This window comes from Notolepis coatsorum (genome assembly GCF_963971535.1).
Source record: "Notolepis coatsorum genome assembly, chromosome: 11".
NCBI lineage: Eukaryota > Metazoa > Chordata > Actinopteri > Aulopiformes > Paralepididae > Notolepis > Notolepis coatsorum.
In genome coordinates this window covers 23,505,823-23,519,480 of record NC_140175.1, presented here as the reverse complement: position 1 = coordinate 23,519,480, position 13,658 = coordinate 23,505,823, and the positions used below count along the sequence as shown (strand labels likewise).

At 43.1% G+C, this 13,658-nt stretch overlaps 1 protein-coding gene across 1 annotated transcript in view; it reads left to right on the top strand.

Moving 5' to 3' along the window:
• Positions 1-13,658, top strand: part of nup155 (nucleoporin 155) — a 37,861-nt gene that overhangs the window by 4,756 nt on the left and 19,447 nt on the right. The window contains exons 7-17 of the mRNA XM_084324410.1: positions 955-1,218; positions 1,331-1,404; positions 1,781-1,872; positions 3,488-3,585; positions 5,573-5,740; positions 9,026-9,126; positions 10,214-10,384; positions 10,519-10,629; positions 10,744-10,838; positions 11,791-11,876; positions 11,998-12,063. Of these exons, the coding sequence (XP_084180536.1) occupies positions 955-1,218; positions 1,331-1,404; positions 1,781-1,872; positions 3,488-3,585; positions 5,573-5,740; positions 9,026-9,126; positions 10,214-10,384; positions 10,519-10,629; positions 10,744-10,838; positions 11,791-11,876; positions 11,998-12,063 (1,326 nt within the window). The remainder of the gene's footprint in view (positions 1-954; positions 1,219-1,330; positions 1,405-1,780; positions 1,873-3,487; positions 3,586-5,572; positions 5,741-9,025; positions 9,127-10,213; positions 10,385-10,518; positions 10,630-10,743; positions 10,839-11,790; positions 11,877-11,997; positions 12,064-13,658) is intronic.

The window sequence follows — 13,658 nt, the reverse complement described above, 5'->3', positions numbered from 1 at the left end:
ATCCAAGTACCACATGTTATTATTCTCACATTTCAGTTCTAGTATTATCCAGGTACCACCTGTTATTATTCTCACATTTCAGTTCTAGTATTATCCAGGTACCACCTGTTATTATTCTCACATTTCAGTTCTAGTATTATCCAGGTACCACCTGTTATTATTCTCACATTTCAGTTCTAGTATTATCCAGGTACCACCTGTTATTATTCTCTCACATTTCAGTTCTAGTATTATCCAGGTACCACCTGTTATTATTCTCTCACATTTCAGTTCTAGTATTATCCAGGTACCACCTGTTATTATTCTCACATTTCAGTTCTAGTATTATCCAGGTACCACCTGTTATTATTCTCACATTTCAGTTCTAGTATTATCCAGGTACCACCTGTTATTATTCTCACATTTCAGTTCTAGTATTATCCAGGTACCACCTGTTATTATTCTCTCACATTTCAGTTCTAGTATTATCCAGGTACCACCTGTTATTATTCTCACATTTCAGTTCTAGTATTATCCAGGTACCACCTGTTATTATTCTCACATTTCCGTTCTAGTATTATCCAGGTACCACCTGTTATTATTCTCACATTTCAGTTCTAGTATTATCCAGGTACCACATGTTATTATTCTCACATTTCAGTTCTAGTATTATCCAGGTACCACCTGTTATTATTCTCACATTTAAGTTCTACTATTATCCAGGTACCACCTGTTATTATTCTCACATTTCCGTTCTAGTATTATCCAGGTACCACCTGTTATTATTCTCACATTTCAGTTCTAGTATTATCCAGGTACCACATGTTATTATTCTCACATTTCAGTTCTAGTATTATCCAGGTACCACCTGTTATTATTCTCACATTTCAGTTCTAGTATTATCCAGGTACCACCTGTTATTATTCTCTCACGATCACTATTCTCACCCTTCTGTCTGGTTGCTTCTTCTCGCAGGCCTGAACGACAGCATGTCTGGCGGGATGCAGCTGCTGCCCGACCCCCTGTACTCCATCCCCACAGACAACACCTACATCCTGGCCGTCACCTCCACCAGCCAGGGCCGCATCTTCATGGCCGGGAAGGACGGCTGCCTGTACGAGATCGCCTACCAGGCGGAGGCGGGTTGGTTCAGCCAGCGCTGCCGGAAGATCAACCACTCCAAAAGCAGCCTGTCCTTCCTCGTCCCCTCCCTGCTCCAGTTCTCCTTCTCCGAGGACGGTGAGAGAGAGAGAGAGAGAGACAAGAAACTAGTCCATGTGGAATTGGAAGTTTTCTGTGCTCCAGTTTAAACCGGGACTAATTTAGGTCTTCCTGTCCCTGTTCCCTACAGACCCCATCGTGCAGGTCTCCATTGACAACTCCCGCAACACTCTCTTCACCCGCTCAGAGAAAGGAGTCCTACAGGTTTAACACTTAAACCCTTTCACTACCACACTACCAAAGAGTTAACCCTTTCACTGTGACAATACAGAAGGTTAACCCCTTCACGGCCACATGACAAAGGGTTAACCCTTTCACAACCACAATACAGAAGGTTAACCTTTCACTACCACACTACAGACGGTTTTCTGTAGTGTGGTAGTGAAAGATTAACCTTCTGTAGTGTGGTAGTGAAAGGGTTAATGTGGTGTCGTATTTCAAATGCATAACTTGTTGCTTAGTCATCTTGGAAATTAACATGTGTAGGAAACTAAACGTTTCGCTTCTCAACTCGTGATCTTTCCATGCACTGAAGGAAGGTGTTTCGTCTGTATGGTTAGTAGATCCTTGTCTGTTTCAGGTGTATGACCTGGGTGCTGACGGGCAGGGCATGAGTCGCGTAGCAGCCATGTCGCTGAGCTCCATCGTAGCCGCTGCTGGAAACATAGCCAGGTATGTCTGGCTTTGCTCATCGAAGCGGCACAGTCATTTAAACACGATCATTTAACACTTTGACTGCCTAAAAACGCTTTACAGCGTCATTGCTGGCGATGCTAAAGTTGCCGGGGGACGCTGTACAGCGTCCTTATATCAATATTTCAAAAATCTGCGATCTGATCCATAATGTCCCTCCGCTGGTCTGAGAACCACCAGCAGGACCCACTGAGCTCTCTGGCGGTTCAGGAGCGCCATCTGGTGGCCGATCGCGCAACCGCTTAACAGGAAGCACAGTGGAGGTTGTGCTACATGTCCGTATTGCTTCCGGCCACTCGGGATAGGTTCCGGCATTCTAGCTCGTCACTCTACATAGCGATCGATTGCCAATAACTCGATAAACAACATGATTTGGACGTATATACCATTATACAAGCTGGAGATGGACCGGGTAATAATATATCCCATAATGATAAAATTTCTACTCGACGATGATCGCCCAACGGCGCGCGGAGACTGGGGTGAGTTTCAGCGTGTAACGTTACCATCTTCGATACTAACTGCTTTTATCAACATTTGACCCACATTAGATGATTGGTATAACGCTGCCCACGGAATTATAAACGCCCCCTCGCCCATCCGGTCAACATCAGATGACGTGTAGTAACTTCTAGAAGTACGTCTAGTTGGAATTTTTTATATCGCGCTGATTGCCATCAAACTGTATTTCATCATCAATATAATGCATTTGGGGCTATATATCACGTTCTGGAGAAAGTTGCAGAAAGAGATGAAAACATACTTATACATTAGACCATACTTTACTATGAATATGTGAATGAAAAAGTTTAACGTTGCTACACAATGAACAATACATATAGGACTTTGAATGGGCCCTAATAATGGCAATGTAGCAATAGAATTTAAAAAGTTATAGCCCTGCAAAGAAGGGGACTTTCTCCATAGACAAATAGCGCTGGCAATCTATGGTATATCATTAATTTAACCCATGGCAGCCAAAGTGTTAACAGTCATTTTGGGAACCACAACAACGCGGATGGTTAAAAACAACAACATATGGGGGCGGCTAGGTGGTGTAGTGGGCAAGGCGCTCGCCACCAATGCAGGAGACGCTCCCTGCACAGCAAGGGAAGGATCTGGGAGAGGTAGTATGACCTTCCACACGTTACACTCTCCCAGTAAGAGTCCGCGCTGCCAGGTGAAAAGAAGCGGTGGGCTGGCTACACATGTGTCGGAGGAAGCATGTGATAGTCTCCGCCCTCCCAGACCGACGGTAGGGGGTAGAGTGCCCAACGACCAGGAAGGGGATTGGGAATTGGCATAACGACTAACATTGGGATGGGAGAAAAATGGAAAAATAAGGGGGGAAAAGATAATAATAAAAAATTTAAAACATTCTAGTGAGGCACTGCTCCTTTCTCACTAACGGCTAAGAGAGAGAGCAAGGCGGAATAACACTCTGTTAATAAGATACCTTGTCAGTTTGTAAAATGTGTGGTGGGCCTGTCTTAACATTGTAGATAGCTCTATGTACCGTATACTCTGTTCCGAGATTCTGTACACGGGTTGCACATTGCAGTCTGTTTGATTGATTTCCTTCTCCCTTTTGCAGGACAATAGATCGCTCTGTATTCAAGCCCATCATTCAGATTTCCGTGATTGACAGGACTGAGTCCACAGACTGCCACCTGCTGGCCATCACTCATGCAGGTAAGCAAGAGCGAACGTGACTTACCGTATATTATGGTAAAAATTGCCTGTATTTATATAGCGCTTTTATCCAAGGCGCTTTACAACTTATGTCTCACATTCACTCACACATCCGCACACCGACGGCGGAGGCAACCAAGCAGTTAGGGGTTAAGTGTTTTGCTCAAGGACACTTCGACACGCTGCTGGGAGGAGCCGGAATCTAACCGGGAACCTTCCGATTACCAGACTGCTCTACCTCTTGAGCCACGGCCTACCCTGTTTATTCATGTCCAGGTCCAAACGCTCCGCTTTAGACAGCGGGGGATACTAGGAGCACATACCCCAAACAGTTTTCTATGACTCAGATCTACTAAAACAGTGGTCACCAACCCGTCGATCGCGATCGACTGGTCGATCTTTGAGACTTTCCCTGTAGATCTTTCCATGAATTTTTTTTTTTTATATATAATTTTTATAATTTTTTTTATCTTTCCCAGAGAGTCCACATTACAGTTCTACTTTTGTTTTGATGTGAAAAGTGATACTGCACTTAGCACTGACTGCACTTAGCACTGACTGCACTTAGCACTGACTGAGAGAGTCCACATTACAGTTCTACTTTTGTTTTGATGTGAAAAGTGATGCTGCACTTAGCACTGACTGCACTTAGCACTGACTGAGAAAGTACATATTACAGTTCTACTTTGACGTTTTCATGTTGGACCAAAGCATTGCATGTAATTAGAATACAGGCAAATAAAAGTCATTTAGTTTAAAGTACAATCTTGGCTGTCTTTTTCTCAACGCTTCAATAGGTAGATCTTGCCTTCACCAAGAAAAAAAAAAGGGGTCTTGGGCTTAGAAAGGTTGGTGCCCACTGTACTAAAACAACAAGGGACACAACACTGAGGCGTGTTGAAAGGACCAGAGCCTCAGCCAATGGTTTATTGGAAGCTCGATACGTCACGACTTAACAACCGAATTATCTCTGTTCAACCTTTTAGAGGACCGGGATGTCTGTGCTCCTTTAGTGACGTGAACAACTCCAGTTACGTCAATTGTTCCTTGTTGTGTTTATTAGTTTGAGCACAGTGATCATTATAGTTTGATACGTGCCCATTTACACACAGGTGATGATGGTGAAGCTTCTCTTTTTATATGCTGACACACAGGTGATGGTGAAGCTTCTCTTTTTATAGGCTGACACACAGGTGATGGTGGTGAAGCTTCTCTTTTTATAGGCTGACACACAGGTGATGATGGTGAAGCTTCTCTTTTTATAGGCTGACACACAGGTGATGGTGGTGAAGCTTCTCTTTTTATAGGCTGACACACAGGTGGTGGTGGTGAAGCTTCTCTTTTTATAGGCTGACACACAGGTGATGATGGTGAAGCTTCTCTTTTTATAGGCTGACACACAGGTGATGGTGGTGAAGCTTCTCTTTTTATAGGCTGACACACAGGTGATGGTGGTGAAGCTTCTCTTTTTATAGGCTGACACAGGTGATGATGGTGAAGCTTCTCTTTATAGGCTGACACACAGGTGATGATGGTGAAGCTTCTCTTTTTATAGGCTGACACACAGGTGATGGTGGTGAAGCTTCTCTTTTTATAGGCTGACACACAGGTGATGGTGAAGCTTATTTTCCTTTCCAGCAGCACATCCTTTTAACAGTCCAGCAAAAAGGTTTTATGTCTTGAGAGCTTAATCTTGTTTTGAAAGTCGACGATGGAATTGATACAATTATCAAACAGTGTTTCCTCTACATTCATTCAGCAGTAGGGGGCCATCATCACCAATCTTCCAGTGTTTTACCTACTCTACCACTGTACAGAGACTAATGCATTTTCATTCGAAAGTGGTTACCAATGGTTACAGGCAGCCATGTTGGTAGAAAGAGAACAACACTCACGTTCTGCGCAAGCCGGCTTCTATTGCTTGCTTGGACATATACCTGGTACACTTTACTTAACCTGGATCCTCTCCCGTTCCCCCGTCCCGTAGGTGTGCGTCTCTACTTCAGCACCAGTCCCTTCGCCCCGCCCCACCAGAAGCAGGTGGCCGTGCGTCCCTGCCTGCTCGCCCTGGTCCACGTCCGCCTGCCCCCCGGTTTCTCTGCCTCTTCCACCCTGCAGAAGCCTGCCAAGATCCACAAGGCTCTCCACAGCAAAGGTAAAGCTATACAGGCCCGATCCCAATGTCCTTCCCTTGGCCCCGACCCCTCGTTTTTGGAGTGCCCTCGACCGGGTAGTGGCCCTTCAGAACGGAGCGGCAAGGGGAAGGAGTTGAAACCTTTTAACTAGGAAACGGGACGACCTTCATTACGTCATCAGGCTGCGGAGAGAAAACAAACCTGGAATAATTAGCAGTACTGCCTGGTTCGTCTGGTTGAGCGGTTTCACCGTATCTCGTTGTTAAACTGACATAACCGTCGCATCTGCCGTCAAAATATACCTATATCCATTCATTGTCTTCTTGATTTGGAGCAGTTGAAATAGTTGTAATAGTTTTTGGAATGGTGTTCGTCTGGAGAAAAGTGAAATGGCGTATTGCCAAGTTTTGCAAAAAAATAAACCGATACATACAAAATATACAGATCATGTACATACAAATATACATATCACTATAGAAACATAAGACATTTACGTTCTCCCTTCTACCCGTCCGTTTCGAGTCGGCATCTGAAAACACTCTGGAGGGCTACATGACCACAACCCCTAGATCAACAGAAGAATCGGGACATCCTGCTTCGGCACCCTGACCCTATCAATTAAAACCAGTACAAGATGCATCTAAAATATCACAGTTCAAAACTTTAAAATCTTCTAATGGAATGAAATGTTCGAACTTCAAGGTTTTCTGTGGTTCATTCCATTTGTACAGGGCATAATATTTAAAACCAGTTTCACCAAGCTCAGTTTTTACATGTGGTGTATCTAAAGCTAAGTAATCATGTGATCTAGTACCATATGTGCTGCAATCAAAGAGCAGAGATAATAGGGAAGTTTCATAAGCAGAGCCTTATTATTAAAATACAATGCAAGTCCCATCCCACTTTTCCATATACTGCTTCTACTCTTCTAAATCTTTAGACACAGTCTATCATTCTGCTCTCGGATTTATTACTGGTGACAGCTATGACACTCACCATTGCTTTCTGTATGATAAGGTTGGTTGGCCCTCTTACAGAGAGTAATAAACATTGGTACTAGGTATTGGTTTATTTTCAAAGCAACCCCTTTACATTACAACAATGTTGGATTGGAATTCTGGATTATATCAAACTCACTCAAATTATGCTTAACACATTGGGCGCCAGCCATTAGCCGGGTCCCGTTGTAGCTATGCCACGCTTTAAAGATAGGAGTGCGTCACCTTGTTTGTAGAGCTATATCTATATTCTATATTATAGCTATGGGGACAATACTATGATTATTTGACAGTGACTTTCTTCCGGCCAAGATGCAAAAAAGAGATAATTTTTCCATGCATACGTTCAAGCGTTATTCCGTGGTGAATATAAGTATAATTTCAGAGTGGTCTGGGGTAATATCCGAAAGGCTGAGTTATAGCCTTATACAAGAATTCTACTATAAGCTTTGGCGTTTCTTGCCTGGACACGCTACTATTCCCAAATCAAATGTATATAATGGGTATTATGTTTCATCATGAATGCATGAAAGGGGGGGGGGTCGTTTCTGAAACATTGCACGATCAAGCTAGAATTGTGCTTGATACTGCCACCTGGGAGGTTGCGGCCAGTATTGCACTTTGGCATTCTCAGGATGATTCCCCATGTTAACCCCGAGTCCGTGTGCCTGTAATGAATAGAAATATCAAATAAAAGAAATAACGATCAAATAACGAGTATACTTGTTGTTTGCGTTCAAGCGTTGGCGCCCAATAACGAGTATAATCGCTGTTGGCGGGGAATGTGTTAATGTTCCCAGACCTTGTTCTAATTTTGGAAAAATTGCTTTCTCTTTTAGTGCTCCATATTCTTGGAACACCCTTCAATGCACTTTAAAGTTTGGTACTCTTTCAACCTTTGGACAATTTATAGCTTTAATTAATAACCATTGTATGTCATTTTGTAATTGCTTTTAGTCTGCTTTTCTTGTTGTTTTTATTTTATTTTATTAACCCTTTGATCGCCGGGGTTAAATTCATAATTTACCATCCCTCGCCAGCCCTATTTAACATGGAGAAGTTCCCCTTCTTTGCAGGGCTATAACTTTTTAAATTGTATTGCTAAATTGACATTACCATGGCCCATTCAAAGTCCTATATCTATTGTTCAGGGTGTAGCAACGTTATACTTTTTCATTCACATATTCATACTAAAATACGGTCTAAAGTATAAGTATGTTTTTATCGTTTTCTGCAGCTTTCTCTAGAACGTGATTTATAGCCCTAAATGCATTATATTGATGATTGTATACAGTTTGATAGCAATCGGCGCGAGATAAAAAATTTCAAATGGACTTACTTCTAGAAGTTACGACGTATGATCTGATGATGGGCGGTGGGTCGTTTATAATTCCGTGGGCAACGTTATATCATTCATCTAGTGTGGGTGATATGATCATTGGAGCAGTTAGTATAGAAGACATTACAAAATAACGCTGAAACTCACCGTAGCTTCCTCTCGCCGTTGGGAGATGAGCGTGGAACAGAATTTTTTCTATTATGGGATATAGAAATACCCGATCCATTTCCAGGTTGTATAATAGTATATACGTCCAAATCATGTTGTTTATCGAGTTATTGGCAACGGATCGATATCCATTGTGTCGAGCTCGAGTCCCGGGACCTATAGCGAGTGATCGGACCAAATTGAAATGAGCACCAGCTTCCACTTCCCTGTTTCTTCCCTGGGCGATCTGCCGATCGGCCACCAGATGGCGCTCTTGAACCGTTAGAGAGTTGACAGGGGCTCACCAGTACATATAATGTCTCCGGGGGAGAAATATGATTTCGATCACAGATTTTTGAAATATTGATATCAAAGACGCTGTCCAGCGTCATCGGCAGAATAAGCATGGCGGGGAATGACGTGTTTCAGCGTCAACGGCGATTTAAAGGGTTAAGATTTTATCGTGCAGATTACTTTGTGTTATTCCATCTCTTTTAATTTAAGGATAAATATAAAATACAAAAGTATTTGAGAAGGTGGGTGAGAAATGTATCGGTACTCCCGTGATAAAACTGAGTGCACTATCACACACAGCATCGAGGGGCTTTAAAGTGGAGGGGGAGGCATGCATCTACATAATGCCACCACAATCAAATACAGACATAATTGTTGATGAAATATGATCCCCAGCCTGAGGCCAGGTGGCACTACCGCCTGTGAAACGCTGTTATCTGTCCTCTGTCCTCGTATGAGTTCTGCTAATGGCTGTTGCCTGTCCTCTGCGTAGGAGTTCTGCTAATGGCTGTTGTCTGTCCTCATAGGAGTTCTGCTGATGACTGCCTCTGAGACGGAAGACAGCGACATCCTGTGGTGCATCAACCATGACACTTTCCCTTTCAAGAAGCCACTGATGGAGGCTCAGGTAGGACTCTAGAAGCGTGGCTGACCGGGTCGTGTACCCCGTGTGCCAGAGACGCTGGCCCAGGCTGGTTCCACTGAGAGCAGCTCACTCCATTGTCTAATGAATTTACATTTGAGTCATTTAGCTAACGCTTTTATCCAAAGCAACTCACAAGTTCTGTACGACAAGTCAGCAGGAAGGGTACAACTGAACTGAAATGTTCATCAAACAGTGTTGAAACTTGGGCACTGCAGTGTTGAGTGCATAGTAGTAGAGACACATTGGTATAGTAGGTAGTAATATAGGCATGGAAGATTATTTAGTGGAAAGTGCATGATGGTAGAAGACGGTACGAAGGTTAGTTTTATTAAAAACAAATTAATAACGATGCAAAATTCTAAATTCAGAATAGCCGCTAGTCTGCTGCGGCAGTGTTACTATTAATTTTTTTTGTGGACATTTTGTGATGATGACGCAGGTTGTAACCAATTACATTAAAGTCTGATGATGTGACGAGCTAGGCCAGGGGTGGGTAATCCTTTTGGGCATGAGATCTACTTTGCCATCTTCCCAGGCTGGAGAGATCTACCATCACCTGCCAAGCAGACAGAGAGACAATGACCACTGCTTTTAGGTGTTATTATAGACCAATCAGAATAATGCAAACATATGAGTCAATACATTCTGGGGGAAAACGTATTATGCACTTTATTATCAGATAATAAAAATTAAATAAAAACGTATGGGAGCTTTTTAAAATGCTGATGATGGCACTTGCTTCCAGCGCCACGTAATTACATGTTTGGCAGATGCCTTTTCCTTTCTATATGAAGAAAAAACAATTATCTTCCCATTCTGTGTGTAAATTATAGTTCTTCTGTATCTTGTTGTCTGTTGCCATTCTCTTTCAAATGTTTTTATTATGAAGCATAATTTTCAAGAACAAATCTTGGTATTTTTATGCTTATTTTCAAGTATTAACATAATATCAAAAAAATATATATAAAAAAACTGAAACATTAATATGTAAACAAGGCTTCATTCTTCATACCTCACAATATACGCCGTCAGTCCTTCACCAAGACGTTCTGTCTCGTCATATTTGCAGATGATGTCTAGTGTAGACGGTCACTCCTGGGCTCTCTGCTCCATTGACGACGAGAAGACCCCCAGAATCTGCACCCCGCTGAACAAGGACCAGGTCCCCATCACGGACTCCCCTGTGGTCGTCCAGCAACACAACGTCCCTCCACAGAAGTTTGTTCTCCTCTCTGCAAAGGTCCAATTCTCACGTTTCATCTCGTACATCTTTCTCCTAAGAGTCTTATCCATAACATAACATTTTGAAATCTATATTGGTATAATGTTGTGAATTTTGACTCGACGTGAAATTAATTTCTCTGCGTTGTACAGGGCAGTCACATCTTCCATAAGCTGCGGCCAGTGGACCAACTGCGCCACCTGCTGGTCAGCAGCACCGGAGGCGAGAGTGAAGAGATGGAGCGCTTCTTCAAGCTGCACAGGGTGAGAATCTGAATCCTTTTGTTTGTCTGAGGGAACTAGCAGCTATGATTGGAGGATCAAGAAAAGAGGGCGGGTTTGAGATCTGTCCATCACTCTTTCTCTCTGTTCCTACAGGAGGAGCAGGCTTGTGCCACAGCTCTGATCCTTGCCTGTTCAGCTGCCGCCTGTGACCGAGAGGTTTCACTTTGGGCCACCAGAGCCTTCTTCAGGTCCGTTACCTGTACACACACACACACACACACACACACACACACACACACACACACACCGTCTCTCTTTCTCACTCCCTCTCCGTCACACTCTCTCTCTCTCACACTCATCCCTCTTACTCTGTCTATCTCTCCCACTCTCTCTTTCCCACTCACTCTCTCTCTCTCTCTCTCTCTCTCTCTCTCTCTCTCACACTCATCCCTCTCACTCTGTCTATCTCTCCCACTCTCTTTCCCACTCACTCACTCTCTCTCTCTCACACTCATCTCGCTCACACTCCACCCCCCCCCCCCCCGCCTCTCTCACAGCTCAGATTTTTGGACCCCTAGCCTTATTTCTTACTCACCAATAATGATATTGATGGGTAGAGAGTCCTTTCTCAGCACAATCCATGCTGTTCCTCATACTAGCTCTAGACAGTTGGCCACAAACCAATACAACTTTAATTTGTCATTGGTTTGTGGCCAACTATCCAGAAGCGGCCACCCTGAGCTCTGACCTCTTTGATGAAATGCATAATGTGGGTGACTGTGTGTATTTGTAACTCGGAGGGATATGAGGACTGTGTGTAACTAGGAGGGATATGAGGACTGTATGTGTAACTAGGAGGGATATTGAGGACTGGGTATGTGTAACTAGGAGGGATATTGAGGACTGGGTATGTGTAACTAGGAGGGATATGAGGACTGTGTGTAACTAGGAGGGATATGAGGACTGTGTGTAACTAGGAGGGATATTGAGGACTGGGTATGTGTAACTAGGAGGGATATGAGGACTGTGTAACTAGGAGGGATATGAGGACTGTGTGTAACTAGGAGGGATATTGAGGACTGGGTATGTGTAACTAGGAGGGATATGAGGACTGTGTGTAACTAGGAGGGATATGAGGACTGTATGTGTAACTAGGAGGGAAATGCAAAAAGATTGTCAGTGTTCTCGTGTGTGCTGCAGGTATGGAGGAGAGGCACAGATGCGGTTCCCCTCAACCATCCCGGCTCCCAGCAACGTGGGCCCCATGTTCGGCTCCCCAGTGCCTGGTAAACGTCTCACTACAGCAGAACAGACATCTCTGCTCTAATATTCAGATCTATTAAGGAGCACATTGTTGTTGTGTGTCCCTTGTCTCGTTCATTGTGTTTGTCTTTGTCTTTGTTGTAGGCTCCCCTATGACTGTCGCTGGCAGTCCTTTCCCTAATCCCAGCTTCCTAGCTACTCCTGCTCCAGGTATTTTTAACACGTACTATAACACTGTGCAGTAGTGCTCAGCTATCTTCATTTATTGATCTACTTTACTGCTGGCTCCCTTTTTGAACTTTTAACTTAAGTACTGACTTTATTATTATTATTATATAAAAAAATATACTTAACACATTGGACGCCAGACCCGAGATAAGTCAGGTTAACTCGCCATCGCTTGAGCGCCAAACCCGAGAAAAGTCGGGTTTTGGTCGTTATTTCTTTTATTCGCTATTTCCATTCATAATCCATGGAGGGAGCCTGATATTATCATTGGGAATGGGTCTGAGATCGCAAACGTCCAATACCGCCGTCTAACGCCTTGCGGCCGGTATTGCACAACCTTGGAATCTCTCTGGCTCAGCCTGTACGTCGATCGAAAAAGTCCGGTCCGGGTTTTCCTAGTCGGGCAGTAGTAACGTTTATAACACATCAATTGGGGAGAATCATGCACCGCTGATTCATGTACTTTGGTGGATTATGTTGGCAACACTATCGACATCAATACTTGGAATGGTGATCAGATAATTGGAATATTCTTTTTGCAGTACATCCTAGTCAAGGTAAGTGCTATATGGTTTTTCTTTTTTTTTTTTTTTTTGTAAAAAAAAAATGATAATTTTTTTTGTACTACTATATTTGTGTTACAAATTGTGCTCACCGATATGAACATAGGCCTCTTTACTTACTTAAAAAAAGGGAATATCAAGAAATAGCACTATCTCTCTCCCAGTATGTTCTGTAGGGCTGCAGCTAGATACTAGTTCTCCCAGTATGGTCTACCGGCTAGGCTGCAGCTGGATACTATTGTCTCAACCAGAGTCTCAACCAATGAAATTTTGATTGACAGTCGATTCTGCCAATTACGTCACACACCGCTTGCACCCGCCTCTGCTGTTACCACCAATCGGCAAGCGCGTATACATTTTTTACTTCCGCTTTTGTCCGCCATTGATTTTGCCGAGAGAGGTTTAGCTTTTAGCTCCGCAGGATGACTTTACTGCAACGATTGTTATAATAAAACAAAGCCTTTCTATACATGTGTCTGATTGAAAACTTTATTAACAGATTGCAGAATGGGTAAAACTCAGGGCTCTATGAGCAAAGGAAGGAACTGAGCTAGTATGAACGCGGGCTTGCTACGTTCGGGTAAATAATATGCTGATGTTATTGAACGTGTAACACTAACTATATAACGTTAATGCCACAAAACGAATGCCTTGTTAAAACCCTTAGGAGTCTAACCTAAAGAGCTCCTCCTCCTGAGAATTTCCCCCTTTTTTTTTGTTACATAATATAAAATTACAGATTCATACCTTCAAAATAAGCCATCAATTGTCAAATTTGAGACTATTGTTTTCAATCAATGTCCTATCAAACATTCTGGTAAAATCCTAACACCTTTTCAGTATAGGACTTGAAGTCGATCCAAGTTCATTCAGCTATCTGATGAGAGAACTACACTCCCAGAATTCAATGTGATCATTGTCACTAGAACCATTTCACACCTGGAGCAAAGGCCCAGTCATTCCTTTGTTATTCCAGTGAATGGACCCAGCAGGAGGCCTAGCCTGTGTGTGTGT